This window comes from Aulonocara stuartgranti (assembly GCF_965226115.1).
Source record: "Aulonocara stuartgranti genome assembly, chromosome: 14".
Taxonomy (NCBI): Eukaryota; Metazoa; Chordata; class Actinopteri; order Cichliformes; family Cichlidae; genus Aulonocara; species Aulonocara stuartgranti.
The window spans coordinates 32,307,282-32,325,516 of NC_138950.1; the positions used below are offsets into that span (position 1 = coordinate 32,307,282).

Sequence of the window (18,235 nt, forward strand, 5' to 3'; positions counted from 1 at the left end):
CACTTCACAGGGTGTTTCGGTCTTTTATCACAAGCTATTCTGCCATTTTTTTTTAGTTTCTTTTTACTTTCCTTGGTTAGGTTTAGGGATTCAAAATCTGATCTTGGTTATATTAAAATCATCAGTAGTGGACCTTGAATTTATTGGGTGTTTCAGCCATTATCACTAGATACACAGCAAATTCAAAAGTGTTAAATGTTTTGGTGTTAATAGTCTTCTTGCAAAAGTAGAGTTAATTTTACTCTAAGTAGAATCACATTCTTTTAATGTAACTCTGAGGTGTAAAATGATAGTAGTTAAAATCGAGTGTTAAAAATGAGTGTTTCTATGTCAAATCTGGACGTGTTACAATGGAAACATTAAGTCTTGACCTCTTAACTCTGAACTCCTAGAGGGGCCATGACACCAATAGAGTAAATTCACAGACTCCGCCCCCAGCACCATAGGCTCCAATCGAAGCTGAAGTGAAGCCGTTTCAGAACATTTTGCTCTACATATTTGAGTTGTTTGCCATGCTTGGTAAGTCATTTTTTCAAAGATTGTTTCAATTATTTCTATTAGCTTTTACTTCTGTGGCTCTTTGGAGTTGAGACAAAGCTGTGTGGAAGGCATTAGCCATGTTGCTCGCTGATAGCATAATATTCTGTTTTAGCTAGCTGAAAGGTATTGTTTGCGGGCAAATACCACAGCCTTGAAAAAAGCTTGCATGTGAATTTTCAGTCAAACTTTTGGTCAAATACACCTAAAACAATGTCTAGAATGTGAAATGTTGGTATAATGGTGCTACTTGAAGCCTGAAAACGATCGCCCATAAAGAAAAAACGAGCAAACAGCAGTAGCTGACGTCCTGACTGGATTCTACGTTAGCATAGATCCCTCCAGAGTTTTGTGCACACGGTTTAGGTAAAAATTAAAAAGGTTGAGGTTTGCATTTAGTTCAGTATTACCTGTTGCCTGTGTCCTTGTCTTCTGGGAAAATACTTTACACAAGTAATGGCTCAAAGAAGATTCCTTTTTTTTTTAACTGTGCTGCAATTGTTACTGGATTATTTGTGCCATTAATTAGTGTCAACTAATTTTTATTCAATCTCCACACAGGATATGCTTGTGAAGATGGAATATGGGGGAGAGCAGAAGTGCGTTGGAGTTCCACAAAGGGATGAATGAAGGACATGCATATTGTATTGAAGAAATAAGTGATGAGAATGCTGTTATTTGCATTTACCAGCTCACCTATGTCAGACCTTTTGATAAACAAAATTCTAATGAAAGTGAGAACATGTACACTGTTACATCTTTCAGAAAATGTTTTGAAATTGTGGTGCACAGTTCAGAATAAATGTTTTTCAAGAACCATTGCGTCTTTTTAGTAAATGTTTATTTCCAAAAGAAATTTCTAGAAGTTCAGAACAGTAAAATTCCCGCTTTTTAGAATGAATTAGAAGATAATTCTTACGTAGTTAAACTAAAATACTCTTTGAGAGTTAATATATAAACTCTTAACACCAAGTGTTAAATTATCAACTCCAGACAGATTTGGTGTTTAACACTAAATCAGAGTTAACGTACCAACTCTCCAAAAAGAGTTAAATTAACACTCTCTGGTGTGGACCCATATAGACACTTTAATAGTGTTGAAATCAAATCCGACAGTGTTAATTTGGACATGCTGGATTTGCTGTGTACCCTCATCAAAGGACGCCCTGTCAGGGTTGATCAGGCCTTGGAGTGTGTCACTGATTAATGTTAAACTGTTTTTTCTCTTCTACTTTCTTCTTTTTTAATTTTCTACAATTTAATTTCTTCTATCAATTCACTGCAAAACGAAAAGTAATACTTAACTATTGAATATTTAAAGAGCCTCACTTCTTGTGTCTCTCGGTTAGCTGACTGCCTTAGGTGCCTAAGTGATGTCAGCCCTATTTAGCCATAGCCAGTGATTGGTCCGCTCAGCAGTGTTAGCTAATTCTCTCATAGCCTGCTGTTGTGCCCGTCCTCTGACTCCAGACTCTCTAAGCAGTTTTGCTGTTGTACTGGCAACAAAGCCCCTGCACCCCACTTCCACCAGGTGCACCTCGATCTTCCTACCTCTGTCCTCTGCCTCAGCTGCCAAATTGGCATACCGCAAACACGTCCTCAATTGCATCCTCCCACGGTACCGTCAGATCAATGACATATGAAAGTTTTTGGGAGTTAGACCACAGGTCGCAGAGCTGACTGCCTTAGGTGCCCAAGTGATGTCAGTCCACTTGCATCTGCCAATCCCCGGCAACCTTCAGGAGGCTCAGGTCCAGGGTTGAAGGGCTAGTCCTCGGCTTGTATACCTCCCAGACAAATGTTGATGGATACTAACGCTCCTCTTGGTTCACGAAAGGTTGGGCGATCGTGGCTCAAGGTTTGACAGTTCGTCTTGTAATCGGAAGGTCCCGGTTCGAGCCCCGGCTCCAACAGTCTCGGTTGTTGCGTCCTTGTTGCGTTTTATCCCACACACACTTGAGAATTTTACCAATACTTTTTTAACTACATGTTCCTCGATTCTTAACACTGTTGCACCTATCAAACACAAACGCCCCAGAACCTACTCGCAATGCTGGTTAAACGACTCTGTCCGTGTTCTACGGCGTTTGTGCAGGCGCGATGAGAGGAGGTGGAGGAATGATAGACTCCAGTCATCATATGACATTTTACGTATTAGCCGCTCGAAATTCCAATCTGCTGCCAGAATGGCTAAAGCAGCCTTCTTCGCTAAGATTATTACTTCTAATGGTGACAATCCTCGCATCCTATTTAAAATTTTTAACTCAGTGGTGAATCCTCGTCCCTCTATGCCACTCTCGTGCTCCCCAGGTCTCTGTGAAAAATTTTCAAACTACTTTCTAGATAAAGTTTTATCTCTTAGATCTACGCTTCCTTTGGTGACTGACAGTATGTCTAATTCTGACTGTTCTGCTGCCTTACATCAATTTGAATTAATTTCACTTCCCACCCTGAAGCGTATAACTGAGAAACTAAACAATACTAATTGTGTACATGATGTTCTTCCATCTCGTATAGTCAAGGATTGTTTTAATGTAATTGGACCCTGTCTATTGTCTATATTGAACCTCTCCTTGCTTTCTGGTTATGTACCTTCAGTTCTTAAACATGCATTTATTCAACCCGTTTTAAAGAAAAATAACCTGGATCATAGTGATTTTGCCAACTATAGACCGATTTCCAAGCTTCCTTTCTTGGCTAAAATCCTTGAGAAGGTGGTTCTACTTCAACTGCAGACCTACCTGGACGAGAATAATATAAATGATAAATTCCAATCAGCCTTTAAACAACATCATAGCACTGAATCAGCGCTTCTTCGTGTTTTTAATGATCTTTTACTTATGGCTGATAATGGTCGTCCTTCTGTTTTAGTTCTATTGGATCTTTCATCTGCATTTGATATGGTTGACCATAACATCCTAGTCGCAAGATTAGAGCACTCTGTTGGCATTAAGGGCACTGCCTTGGACTGGTTCAAATCTTACCTCTCCAATCGGCTTTCTTCGGTACATCTGGCCTCATCTTCCTCTTCCCCTGTACCTGTTTGCTGTGGTGTCCCCCAGGGTTCTGTGTTAGGCCCGACCCTTTTCTCACTGTATATGCTTCCTTTAAGCGCTATCTTTGAGAAATACCACATTGCTTTTCACTATTATGCGGATGACATCCAGATTTATTTTGAGTTACATGATGATCTCGCTTTATCTTTAAATAACTTTCGTGAGTGCATGAGTGAGGTCAAGAAATGGCTGTTGGCAAATACTCTTATTCTCAATGAAAAAAAGACTGAAATCATGATTTTTGGCAGTAATGCCCTTCGCGCCAAACTTCAAGATGCCTTTGGCTTTCTTACTAGTTCTTTCTCTGATACTGTCAGGAATCTGGGTGTCTTGTTTGACAGCTCCTTTAAACTTGATAAACAGGTGTCTGCTGTTGTCAGATCTAGTTTTTATCAGCTTCGTCTCATCTCCAGGGCCAGACACTATATCCCGTATAATGACTTAGAAAAGCTCATTCATGCTTTTGTAACGTCAAGACTAGATTACTGTAACTCACTCTATTCTGGTCTCCATGTTACCCTTCTACATAGATTACAGACAGTTCAGAATGCTGCGGCACGTATTCTAACTAAAACCAAGAAGTTTGACCATATTACTCCGGTTCTTGCTGAGCTGCATTGGCTGCCTATCAAATACCGTATTCAATTTAAAATTTTGCTGCTTACTTTTAAAATTATCAATAATACTGCGCCAACCTATCTTAAGGAACTTTTAAACCCTTATGTCCCTGCCAGGGCTTTAAGGTCATCCTCGCAGTTATTGTTAGTTCAGCCCAGATCTCGGTTGAAATCTAGAGGCGATCGATCGTTTGCCTTTGCTGCACCTGAGTTATGGAACAGCCTCCCGATTGGCATTCGGGAGTCTGATTCTATTTTTTCTTTTAAAGCACGCCTTAAAACGTATCTTTTTGAACTTGCCTTCTCTACCCGTTAAATGCTGACTGTTAACTGCGACCTATTGCATTAACTTTTTACTATTCCTTCATTCTTGGTGTTCTCTATCATGCGGCACTGGGTCTGCTATAATCTATGTGCTGCAGTCCATTTTATTAGTGGCTTTCTACTGTGAACATTGTCTGCTGTTCTTATTATATTTGATATTAATGCTCTTAACTGTATTATTTTGCTCTTAACTGTATTATTTTATTGTTTTTTGTAAAGCACTTTGGTATGCCTAAGGCTTTTAATGTGCTCTATAAATAAAGGTTGTTGTTGTTGGGCAAGACACTTCACCCGTTGCCTACTGGTGGTGGTCAGAGGGCCCGGTGACACCAGTGTCCAGCAGCCTCGCCTCTGTCAGTGCGCCCCAGGGCAGCTGTGGCTACTATGTAGCTTACCATCACCAGTGTGTGAATGACTGAATGTAGTATAAAGCGCTTTGGGGTCCTTAAGGACTAAGTAAAACGCTAACAAATACAGGCCATTTGATGGATTTCCTCTTGCACTCAGCTTTCTCAGCTAGACACCTGAGGACCTGGTTGTGTCTCCATCTGTATCTGCCTTGAGTAAGGCTTGTCCTGCAACCAACCAAGATGTGCTTGAGCGTTGCTGGGGACAAGATGGGCCTTTTCCAAACCACAGCTGCAGATTTATCGGGGAAGGCAGCACATCATATGTGGCTGGAATGATGAAACTTAGCCTATGAGCCTCCATTCCACAGATTTCACTCCATGGGAGTTTCCTCTTTTCAGCACTCTCCCAATTCATCCAGCAATCCTGCTTGGCCAGCGCTACAGCTATGGCATACATGGCTGTTTCCTCCAATCGACGCACCGCCTCCACCACAATTTTTTGACATTTGGCTATAGATGCCTGTTGCCAGAGAGGTGTTAATGCACCAAGACCAAATCCTCCTCTCCCCTATTGGATGTGACCCACTACGTGACATTGGTAAAGAGCAGATTTGGCCTCTAGGCACAGCTGTGGCTGGGGTCCACTTCCCCCCTGTTGCTAGGTTGGGAGCAGCACCACAACAATAGCTTTCAACTGTCTCACTGAGGTTTTTTTAATCTGTTTCTTACATGGCTCAATTGTGAGTTTTCCAATTCAATAAATCAACTGTTGATATTACTGCACAATATTGTGTTTTTCTTCATAAAGTTGTTCTTTGTTTTTCTTAAGCTTAAATTACATCTAACACAATGAAACCGACATTTTATGTCAGGAATTAACTCTGGAATTATCGAGCTGAGAATCAAAATGAAATTAGAATAAAACAACACTTCTCAAAGTTTGACATAATTAAGTTCAAAATGAAATAAACAAAGTCTTGCCTCTAAGCGTTTAAAGCAAGTTTAAATGAAATATAATTTGTCTCTGGGCACCATCATTAGAATAGAATAGAATTCAACTTTATTGTCATTGCACATGTCACAGGTACAGGGCAACAAAATGCAGTTAAAGAGAAGATAGGGCATCACATTTAAGTATCTATTCTACTCTTGCAGTTCACCAACAGTGTTTTCAATTTTTATCCTCACTACCACACTATAGGAATTAGTTGATTAGTTTACTTGTAGAACTATGTGAAATTAAAACAAAACAAACAAACAAACAGAAAAGCAGAAGTCGCCACGGTATTTTTTGTATTATTTCTTCCACTCAGAACGTGTTATGCTTGCTGAGATCAAGCAAGCAAAACGTGTCAATCTAAGTGCGTTAAAGTCCTGACCATATTTTCGGTTTTGCCGTTTTGAATGGCACTGCAAGCATACAAAGCTCTGTAAAGAAAAGAAGAAAAGCAGTACAAATATGGGGCATGTCTGATGTCAGATACAAAGAAAAATTATTAAAGAGTCCAGTGGGAGCAAAAGGAGCGCAATTTTCCTTATTATGCGGAGTTTGGCGGAAACGTCTCACAATTTAAACTCCAGCGGCGGTCTTACGCATGGAAATGCAACCTGTCAAACTGGAAAACTTTTTGGTGTTTATGTTGTTTAAAGAAATGTCCTAAAAGCCACGCCCAAAACACAACTGTTTCCCTGTAAGTCTAACACGCCGACAGATGTGGGGGCTCCGTCGTTGGAAAGCGACAGCAGAAGAGTTGCGGACCCGCAGGTACGTAGGTCCACTTTTACGTATGGGAGATCGGGAAAAAGGAAGGCTTCCTGAATAAAGATACGCAAAGTATATTACAGAGTATATTTGAAGAGATTGTCTGACTGAGCACAGTCCAAGCTGCAGTTAGGCGCAGAAACTTTAGTTTAAACCCCTCTTGTAGCTTGTAATCCGTCTTATCAAACACGCTTCTGACTGCATGGGCACAAATTGGCCTTTTTCGCGTTTAAAATGACGTTGTTTCATTAAGGCTACATTTAGACGAATTTAGTAAGTTTCCAAAACAAATAATAATAATAATAATGATAAGAAGAAGAAAAATAACTATAGCTATTAGGTTAAAACGCAAACTGCCAGCAAGACCTTCGGACGAGTACGCTCATAACTCAGGAGCAGGTTATGTTCAGACTTTCGGTTTAAAATCGACCAGAAGCGCCACGTTTGACTGATTTGTTTATTTACTATGTGTGGTAATAGCATGTTTTAAGCGCAGCACAGTAGCACATCCAGCGATAAAGTAATTAACTGGAATTAAAATATTTATTTTACCGGTCTGAGAATCCCAAGACTAACGGCAGCAGTAATCTCTTGTCTTATTTCTATGAATGGAAATACGTTTGTAAAATGTGGGAGCTTGCAGAATAAAAAAAAGAAAGAAAGAAATGCGAACTTTTATTTTGAAACTTTTACTTTTAAACATATTTTACATGCTTGTGTGTTTGTTTTATTTTAATTTGCAGTTACTGAAAAAAATATTCACAAATGTCTAGGTTGATACTTTCACAAATATACTGAGAGCTGCAAACTTGTGATTTGAATATTAATAATTTTTATTTCCCTTTTTACTACCTCATAAATCACAAATTCACACATTGACTTTTGACTTTGGCAACACTTCTTGCAAGGAAAGTTTTGCAAAACTCAAACTAATAGCTGCATTCATTAAGTGTTTTGTTGTCTTTTAAACGTGTCTCAGAAGTAGGCGACAAACAAAAAAAGCGTCACGTTTCATTAAAAGACCCATCAGACATCTGACTAACTGGCATCAGACTAAAAGGTTTCAGCCAAAACTTGGTTAGACTAAAAGGTCTCAGACAAAAGAGCATCAGACTGGTAACGGCCTAGGAGAAAGCTTGGTAGTATTGAGGTAAGTATTCAGTGTATCCCATTTATTTATGTAGTAATACAAATATTCCAGAAATGGGTCTATTATGGTATGTTATAATGTACACGGTATGAAGTATGTTGTGAATATTCTATAACTATAAGTATGTATAGGCTGTAGTGAGTACAAGCTATGTACAGGCTATGAACAGGATATAAATATGAAAAACTATACAGAATATGAAATAAATAACTTTACAGAATCTGAGATATACAGCTATATAGAAATGGGAACTATGCAAGTTGTAAACAGTTGTAGGATTAAAGATTATCGAATGTACAGAATGATTATTTACACAGAGCTATACAGTAGTGCAGTTAAGATAAGTGAGGGTGTAGATAGTTTCTACAGAGGCTATATAAAGTGCTAGTGGTTGTGAGTGGTGGTTCAGTCCATGTTATTATTGTGTGTTTGAGGGTACAGTTGTCCATTGTGGGTGTGGGTATGTTCAGTCCATGTGTTAACGTGGGTCAGATGTCAGGAGGCAGAGTTCAGGAATCTGACAGCTGTGGGGAAGAAGCTGTTCCGGTACCTGGTGGTCTTAGTCCGGAGGCTCCTGTAGCGCCTCCCAGAGGGCAGGAGGGTGAAGAGTCCATGTGATGGGTGACTGGGGTCTCTGATGATTTTCCCAGCCCTTTTCAGACACCGCTTCCTGTAGATGTCTTTTATGGCAGGAAGTGGTGCTCCGGCAATGCGCTGGGCAGTTTTCACAACCCTCTGCAACGCCTTCCGGTCTGAGGCAGAGCAGTTCCCGTACCAGACTGTTATACAGTTGGTCAGGATGCTCTCGATGGTGCAACGATAGAAGTTCACCAGGATGTCTGAGGACAGGTGGTTCTTCCTCAGAGTCCTCAAGAAGAAGAGGCGCTGGTGAGCCTTCTTGACCAGCTTGGAGCAGTTGGTCGTCCAGGTGAGATCCTCGGAGATGTGGACTCCCAGGAACTTGAAGCTGCTCACATGCTCCACAGCCGTCCCCTTAATGTGGATGGGTGGATGTGGGTCAGCATTCCTCCTGTAGTCCACGATGAGCTCCTTGGTCTTCTCGGTGTTAAGCAGCAGGTTGTTTGTGTCGCACCACTCAGCCAGACGATCCACCTCCTCCCTGTAGGCGGCCTCATCGTTGTCACTGATGAGGCCAATCACCGTGGTGTCATCTGCAAACTTAATGATGGTGTTGGAACCATCAGCAGGTCTGCAGTCGTGGGTGAAGAGGGAGTAGAGGAAAGGGCTCATCACACAGCCTTGTGGTACACCGGTGTTCATTGTGATGGTAGATGAGCAGTGGTTATCCAGCCGGACATGTTGGGGGCGGTTGGTCAGGAAGTCCAGTAACCATTTGCAGATGAGGGAACTGATGCCCAGGTCTGTCAGTTTCCTGATGAGTTGTGAGGGGTGGATTGTATTGAACGCTGAACTGAAGTCTATAAACAGAATTCTGGCGTAGATGTTGTTGTTGTCCAGGTGTGAGAGGACAGAGTGCAGTGCGATGGAGACTGCATCCTCTGTGCTCCTGTTCTGGCGGTATGCGAATTGGTGGGGGTCCAGGGTGGGGGGGAGACAGGATTTGAAGTGTGCTAGGACCAGCTGCTCTAAGCACTTAGTGATGATGGGGGTGAGTGCTACTGGGCGGTAGTCATTGAGGCAAGATGGGATGGGTTGGAGTTTTTGGGTATCGGGACGATGATTATATGATTATATGATTATCTAACCATACCATGATCCACTGTCTGTGATATGAAACAGAAATAATTGCACGTTGGAGTATTTACTGAAGCTCTGTATTTGAAACTTCAATTTTACTGCTGTAATTTTTAAATTTAATTTAGTAATAAAAGAAATGTAATATTGGACATATCATATTTTCATTACACAAGTGAGATGACACTAGTCACATGAGCATTAGCTGTTATTTTCTAGCTATTATTATAATGTTTTTACAGTCCGTTGGTCGCTCAGCCTCAGATACTTAACATACATAAGATTAAAAATTTCTCCTTCATTTCTGTCAAAAAATGCAGTGTTAAGCAACTCGAGCAATTCAATTCAATTTTCAATACAATTTTATACATAGCGCCAAATCAAAACAACAGTGGCCTCAAATGCTTTATTTTGTAAGGTAGACCCCTTCTATAATCAAAAAACAGCGTGCCGTAGGCTAAACCAGTCGCTTTTAACAGCCTCGAAATTCCGGCCTTTGCCGTCTTCGAAGGACCTGACCTACGTCGATCGCAAAGGACAAGTCTTTTGAAGGATGCAGACCCTGAATTGGCACACACTTTGATGCCCTTTTAATGACATTAATGATGTATTTAGATTTGGGCTGAGAACTGACAACAGTATCACCTGCAGGAAGATTCTCTCTGAGGCACTTTTATTTTGAGACCGTATGGTCTGATGCCTTTTAGTCAGAATTCAGAATTTTTCAATGAAAGCGATGCTTTTTTTGTCAATGTTTTGATGTCTGAGGCCTTTAAATCTGATGTCTCACAATTTCTTTCTCCATACCATCTGTTCTGTGCCCACCTTACTAGTGAATTAGGTGGAGCACTCTGAATTAAATCAGGATATAAAGCATTATCTTTCTCTTGCTTTAATGAACACTGTCGATCTGACAACTAGCCGCTTAATGAGGCTTTCTCCGGGGCAACAGCATCCGGTTCCAATGTCATCACATTAAGACATTATCCACATATCAGTACATGATATCCCCCTTTTCCTCTTTAGCCTTAATAACTTTGTTTTCTTTTTTCTCTCTTTTTTTAACACTGAACATTGTTTTCTTGTCTTACTTTGTGACAATTATTTTTTCTGTCTCACCACACCTGTACCTTTCCTTTCCCTAATATATACATATATACATACATATATGAATATGTCTGTGAAGGTTCTCAGTCATCCAGGTCATCGTAGTCAAAGGAGCTTGCAAAGAAAAGCGGCTGGACTTCTTTCGGATGAGAGGTGAAATGTCTTCAAGCAGCTTGAAGACGTTTCACCTCTCATCCGAGAAGCTTCTTCAGTTCTAAGGTCAAATGGTGGGGAGTCCCAGATTTAAGTCCTAGTGGGAGTATCACCCCAAAGAGGGACAAATACATATATGAACTTGAAACTTGTACATTTTATATTACCTCTACACATTAACATATTATGGTTTATTTAACCACAAAATCATGAAACCTCTCAGGTATCTTTTTAGCCCTCTGTGATCTACTTGGTCTCGCTGGCCGCTGGGGGCCCTCTTGTGGTTTTGGTGTGAAGGTGTCAATCTTTGTGTTTGTTTCACTTTCCTCCCTTTCATTGTGTCTTGCTCGTGTTGTCCTTCTCTGGTCTCATTTGTCTTGTATTTCTTCACATGTGTAGTATTCCGGTGATAGCGAGCTCCTGTTGGCAATTCAACATTGACTTGGTTTCCAGTTCTGCTTATAATTTTGTGTGGCATTGTGTTGAATGGTGTTGTAAACTTGTCCACTTTGTCTTGTTGACCCAGCACTGTCTCCCATGTCAACTTTTGAATACTCAGCTCCTCTTCGTTCATCAGCAGAAATCTTTGATTTTGATTTGATCTTCCTCTGTCGCGCAAATCCAACTCAGTTGATTTTGACTCACAGGTGTTCGGTAACTTTCCTCTCATTTTGCAGTCGAACAGGAGTTCTGCTGGACTTTTGCCTTTGGTTGGATGTTCAATGCTGCGATAATCTGTCACATGTTTTCTCAGCTCTCGTTTCCAGTCAAGGCTGTCAGCTTGTGTGATCCTGATTCTTTTCATCATTGATGCATTTTGACGTTCCACTTCTCCCTTTGCTTGAGCCAATTTTGGTGTGGTTCTTATATGTTTGATTCCATTAGTTTCGCAGTATTCTCTGAAAAACTCAGATTTGAACGGTGGGCTGTTATCAGATTTAATGGTAACTGGTAGCCCATGTCTACTGAATATATAGAGTCAATGACTTTTTCAGCAGTTTTAGATGTCATTACACCATACTCAGGGCGTGATCGTGGCTCAAGAGTTGGCAGTTCGTCTTATAATCGGAAGGTTGCCGGTTTGAGCCCCAGCTCCGATAGTCTCGGTCGTTGTGTCCTTGGGCAAGACACTTCACCCGTTTCCTACCGGTGGTGGCCAGAGGGCCTGGTGCTGCCAGTGTCCAGCAGCCTCGCCTCTGTCAGTGAGCCCCAGGGCAGCTGTGGCTATAATGTAGCTTGCCATCACCAGTGTGTGAATGTGTGTGTGAATGGGAGGATGACTGAATGTGTAAAGCGCTTTGGGGTCCTTAGGGACCAAGTAAAGTGCTATATAAATACAGGCCATTTATCATAGTACTTAGTACATCTTTCTATTCGTGCACAAGGTCTAGATCTTTGGCTGTATATGATCTCTATATGTGTTCTGTGATGAGGTCAAACTTCCTGACATACACATATGGATGTAGTCTCTCACATGCTCATACCAGTGCTAGGGCTTCTCTTTCCATTTGAGAATATATTTGCTCACAGTCTATTAAACTCCGACTTACGTAACACACTGGTACCTCTTCTCCGTTCTGTATTTGTATTAGCACTGCGCCCAAGCCTACAGGGCTTGCATCTGCTATGACCTTGGTTGGGGCTTCTTTGTCAAAATAGGCTACTGTACCTGCTCTGGCTAACTTCAATTCAATTTTAATTCAATTTTGTTTATATAGCGCCAAATCACAATAAAAGTCGCCTCAAGGCGCTTCATAGATACAGAGAAAAACCCAACAATCACATGACCCCCTATGAGCAAGCACTTTGGTGACAGTGGGAAAGAAAAACTCCCTTTTAACAGGAAGAAACCTCCGGCAGAACCAGGCTCAGGGAGGAGCGGCCATCTGCTGCGACCAGTTGGGGTGAGAGAAGCAAGACAGGATGAAAGACATGCCATGGAAGAAAGACAGAGATTAATTAAGTGTGATTCAGAGGAGAAGTCTATTAACACATGTTGAGTGAGAAAGGTGACTGAAAAGGAAATATTCAATGCATCATGGGAATTCCCCAGCAGGCTAAACCTATTGCAGCATAACTAAGGGAGGATTTATGGTCACCTGGTCCAGCCCTAACTATATGCTTTAGCAAAAAGGAACGTTTTAAGCCTAATCTTAAAAGTAGAGATAGTGTCTGTCTCCCGAATCCAAACTGGAATCTGGTTCCACTGAAGAGGGGCCTGAAGGCTCTCCTTCCCATTCTACTCTTAAATACTCTAGGAGCAACAAGTAGGCCTGCAGTGCGAGAGCGAAGTGCTCTAATAGGGTGATATGGTACTACAAGGTCATTAAGATAAGATGGGGCCTGATTATTTAAGACCTGTATGTGAGGAGCAGGATTTTGAATTCAATTCTGGATTTAACAGGAAGCCAATGAAGGAGAAATATGCTCTCTCTATCTAGTCCCTGTCAGTACTCTTACTGCAGCATTTTAGACTAATTGAAGGCTTTTCAGGGAGTTTTTAGGACATCCTGATAATAATGAATTACAGTAGTCTTACTTAGAAGTAATAAATGCATGAACTAGTTTCACAGCGTCACTCTGAGACACTTAAAGTTCATGTTTTAAAAACATGTTTAGTGTTTTTCTGTCAGTACAGAACATAATGTCATGTGGTTGGTTTTGGGCTATTAGACTTATATTAGTTATGTTAGCTAACTTGTGACAGAATAGATAACAAAACTAAAACCAAAAATCAGCACGTCAGCAGGGAAAGTAGGTCAGGGTGTGGAAGGGGAAATGTTTAATGCAATAGTAGAGCACTCATATTCACTGATTTTAGAACTTGTAGTCAGAGTTGTGGTTCTAAGTAGTAGTAGTTAAAAAAAAAAAGAAATAAATATGAGTATAATTTAAATAACAAGTTTGCTGCTCTCAGTATATTTGTGAAAATATCAATGAGAATATCAAACTTTTGAGTTAAGTTTTAACTTAAAAAGTGAAAGTTTCAAAATATGAGTTCACGTTTTCTACACATTCTCAATTCTCTGCAAGCTCTCACGCCAACATATTTAACTCTCAATTTGCAACAATGTTGCATTTTACTGATACATTTCTTATGTTCTTTTCACGTTTTTAATCATGATTTCATCGTCATCATCTGACAACATCTCGGTTTGGCGTAGGCGTCACTCATAGGGATCATTTCGCGTAGAAGAAGATTGATATGATCTACAAGTTGATAACAACCCTTGTGATACTCGTTATCTACAATTAGGGTTTTAAATGTTGTCAAGCTAGTTAATGCAAACAAAGCCAAACCAAAACCAAAAGCAGGGCTGACGATACTCTGGAAACACAAAGTATGTTTCTGTCAGGTAAATCTCAATACCTCAATACCAGATGCAACCTATAATTTCCTTCGGGATTAATAAAGTATTTCTGATTCTCAATTCATTATTTCCATAAGGTTCGTTTCACTTGCACTGCAACTTCAGTTACTCAACTCCAAGCGCTTTAATTTTATCTGCTGAAACAAGTAGTTCTTATACTTACGAGCCTGCTGGAATTAATTACACCAGCCTGGTTCCTTAATAAAAATTTGACATGTTCCAGTCCAGTCCAGTCCTTTTGATAAAACTGTAGCGTGTGCTTAGCTTGATGTCACAGAAACACATAGGTACAAGTCCAGTTAGAGGGCTGTTTTTATTTCAAAATTCAAAAATATTTCAAAATCATTGCAAATGCTTTTAATCAGTATAATTTACTTTGTTATCTGAAGACAATGTTGACATGTATATGCATTTGTATGATCTAGAGAGCAACTTTTTTCTGTCAGTGAGGTCTTTTGTCAAGTATGACATACTAGCAGGTAGAAGCACCTACTTGTTGAAAATGAGAAATCTGCACATTTATTATCTGAAGCAGTTAGAGTGGAGTGTGTGATATAACAAAAAAACTTAACCAGTGTAAAATGAAAACGAGCTAAACTGGAACACGGGTTATTTTCAGGAACAATAGAATCTCTCAGTTAACAAACACACAGATGTAGAGAGACCTGCTGCCCTCTTGGAGATTTTAATAAAGCTGCAAGAATCCTTTAGGATTATTAAGAACCTATTTTTAGTTTTTTTCTCTTCTTTGCGGTTCACAGGGCCTTAAGTGAAATATTTATTTTCACTTTTATACTGTGATCTCTAGGGATGGGTATCGTTTAGGTTTTATCCGATACCGGTGCCAAATCGGTACTTTTGAAACGGTGCCGGTGCTTAAACGGTGCTCGAACCGGTGCTTAAAGAATGGAGAACACAAACTTTGTCCAAAAACCTCTCATGTTCAGCTGGGTTTTTTTGTAAAAAGATAACAATGTGTGCCTTTTCTGCAGCTATGGGGCATATATGGCATCACTCTTGGCTGGAAGCAGTGCTTAAACAATGGAAAAAACACAAACTTTGTCCAAAAACCTCTCATGTTTAGCTGTTTCCCACTTTTTCTTTGGTCATTTTAGCCTTTTTGGCCAGGGTGAAGCGAGTATCTGCCATCAAACAAGAAGACAGCCGCATGTAGCTATGATGATGTTTGCTAGTTCACCTTACATGCATTAATGTAATAACGTGGTTAGCCTACTCAACGTAAATTACACACGAACAACATGAAGCTACTCATGCAGAGAAGAACGGCTGCTGCTGCATCATCATCATCATCATTTCTGCTACACTGGCAGGGCTAGGGGCCAGGACTCTATTCTTCGGGTTTTTGGGGGATGTTGCTCCGGGTCCGATAACTGGCAACCCACCCGACGTGCACGGTGTGAGGTCTCGCAGCAAGCTATCAAATACGGCGCATTTCTCGGCTTTTAAAAAAAACGCTATGCTTCGCCAGGTGTTTAATCGGATTCTTGGTGTTACCTCCTTTGACAGTATCACAGTATCAGCTTAAAGCACTTGTTGCAGGTTGCTGAGTTTGCATATTTTGCTGTGAAGTACAGCCAGACTTTTGACCGCTTCGCCTTGGACATTTTTAATCTGTAGCTCTGCTCTAACTGAACGTACGTACCTGGCCCCGCCTACTATCCTCGGAAACGTAAAATGATTGGCTAGAAGTGTATCACAGCTCAGGAAAAAAAAGCACCGAAATAAAGCACCGAAATAAAGCACCAAAATGTGCGCTGCTTTTCGGTCTGGTTACTACCGTTTATGTCAGATGGCACCGGACACCGGTACCCATCCCTAGTGATCTCTGATTCATTCTCAAAAAGAACTCCCCATCTTTTCTCCCACTCTAACTCTAGAGTTACAGTGGTAATCTATACTAACTAAAGTTAATTGTTTACACGTAAGGCATTTAAACAACTGGCACGTAATTAATTGTTAATTTCGTGTCCCTTTTTCGCGTTCAGTGTGTAATAGCCTTTAGCCTTGAGTGGCTAGCTGTAAACAGTTAGCCACTCTGGGCTAACAGTAAACACAAGATGCAGGGTTTACGCTTAGCTTAACTGTGTTGTAATGTAGTGTCACTTCTGTCAGTTACCACAAATGTTGAGTCATGTCACAAAGTTTCCTGTGCCCTCGCAGACTAACCTCACCTCATTTACTTAGCCTGGCAGGGCAAAAGACACTGTCTCAGCTGAACTCTGGACACACACACACACATACACTGATATGCACACACTGATCCCCCCTCCCTTTCCAACACCTTCGATGCTTGTGCCCTACCGGGGAAGATGGCAGGATGCTGCAGGACCGGATGCGCTGTCTACACCGGCTTTCTCTTACCCTTTACCCGCCCCTGTTGCTTGTCTTGTGTTTCTATGGTGTATTGATAGTCATGTGCTTTTTGTGCTGAGGTGTTTTTTCTGTTATCAAACTGTTCTCCCACTAGGAGCTCAGTCTGAGTGGAGTTTTTTTCTCCTCCTCTTACCTCATGTTATGTATTTTCGTTGTTGTTTTCCTATCAGCCTACCTTTCTGACATGTCTCCCCAATGTGATGTTTTTGTAAAGTTGGTCAGAAGGTTCCTTTGTTAGTGCGCATGCGCCATTAGCGTGCTGCCGCTATAACCCTAATTTCCTTTGGGATTAATAAAGTATACTGATTCTGATTCTGATTCCACACAGATAACCAGCACAAAGAGGAACATTTGCTGCTTGGCTACAATATTTTGTAAAGGACGCAGAAGGATTTCTTTTCTCATCATGAACACATCAAACATCACTGACGTGACAACAGAAGACCGGGTTTATGCTGGGATCTTTAGCTTAATTATGGTGATAGGTCTGCCTCTCAATGCGATCTCACTGTGGATTCTTCTTCGCCGGCACAGCCTCAAATCACCCAACGCTGTTTTCATGGTTAACCTGGCACTCTCAGACCTGCTGTTGGTCTTCACTTTGCCCATGAGGATCCACTTTCACGCCACAGGGGAATGGACTCTGCCCAGTGGGGTGTGCCTCATCATCACAATGTTCTTTCGCACCAACATCCGCTCCAGCTCCTCCTTCATCACCTTCATAAGCGTGGACCGAATGCTGGCTGTGGTTTATCCTATGAGGTCTCGCAATCTTCGAACCTCGTGCAATGCCTGGAAGGCTTCTGTACTCGTCTGGGTGATTTTGCTGGTGATGAACATCCTAGAGAGTGTGGACTTTCTAAAGCAGTTGAATAACCACACTCGCCCTACTTGTTTTGAGTCTTACGAATCTGCAAAATGTCCTTTGGAAGGAATCCGATTAAGAGTTATTCAGTTTATGATTGTAATATTGGTCACAATGCTGTTAGTCAATATTGTGTGCACCACTATGGTGTTTAGGACTCTACACGGACATCTCAGTGGTGACTCTCCAAAAATCAACAACAAGATGAATGTAATGCTGATTTTTGCCATAAACTTGATTTTATATGCTATATTCTTACCTGTGCCTATAACTATGGCTATGGATTGTGCCCATGTCAAGCCATTGATATGTCTTACTGTTTTAAACTGCTGTCTGGATCCTCTGTTGTATTACTTCTCTTTTGATGCTTTCTGGAAGAAAAAAGAAGATGTTGTGTAAATGTAAATAAATGGGGATACTGTCTGTGTCACACACTGCTCAGGCCTTTTACTTCAGCTGTGTGTGTGTTATTTTATAAATAAATGTAATATATTTTGTTTTTAAAATCAAGCTGTAGACTTGTTTTTTTTAAGCTCACTGCCAGTTGTTTATTGAGAGATGCACTTGCCACCGCAAACATATGATTTTATAGAATATGAGGCATTACCAAAAATTAAACACCATATGAAGCAGTTCAAATGAGGTCAACCCTAAACATCAGCAGCAGCAGTAATACTGATCAATATAACAGCATTCATATGATCAATATGGGGAACAGCTTTTCTGCAGTAAAAGTACTGCTGATGATTTATGTAGAATTTAGTGTAAAACACTTTCATGTCTAGTCAGGTATTTTCATATTGAATTTTAAAAAATTCCCCAACTACTTGCCA

General features: G+C 40.7%; 1 protein-coding gene and 1 long non-coding RNA gene across 2 annotated transcripts; both read left to right on the top strand.

Moving 5' to 3' along the window:
* The first annotated feature begins 287 nt into the window (after positions 1–287).
* On the top strand, positions 288–1,353 carry LOC309688352. Its single transcript, XR_014271053.1, has 2 exons — positions 288–519; positions 1,099–1,353. It is a non-coding gene; the product is annotated as an uncharacterized lncRNA (long non-coding RNA).
* Positions 1,354–6,295: 4,942 nt separating this feature from the next.
* On the top strand, positions 6,296–17,954 carry LOC309687610 (lysophosphatidic acid receptor 6-like). The gene is made up of 2 exons (XM_082502704.1): positions 6,296–6,649; positions 16,866–17,954. Exon 2 carries the CDS (start codon positions 16,944–16,946, stop codon positions 17,799–17,801), a length of 858 nt encoding a protein of 285 aa, XP_082358830.1. The 5' UTR covers positions 6,296–6,649; positions 16,866–16,943; the 3' UTR covers positions 17,802–17,954.
* Positions 17,955–18,235: the final 281 nt, after the last annotated feature.

What these genes read in the sequence shown, in the direction of transcription:
- LOC309687610 (XM_082502704.1), top strand. Translation starts at nt 16,944, where the DNA reads ATGAACACATCAAACATCACTGACGTGACAACAGAAGACCGGGTTTAT.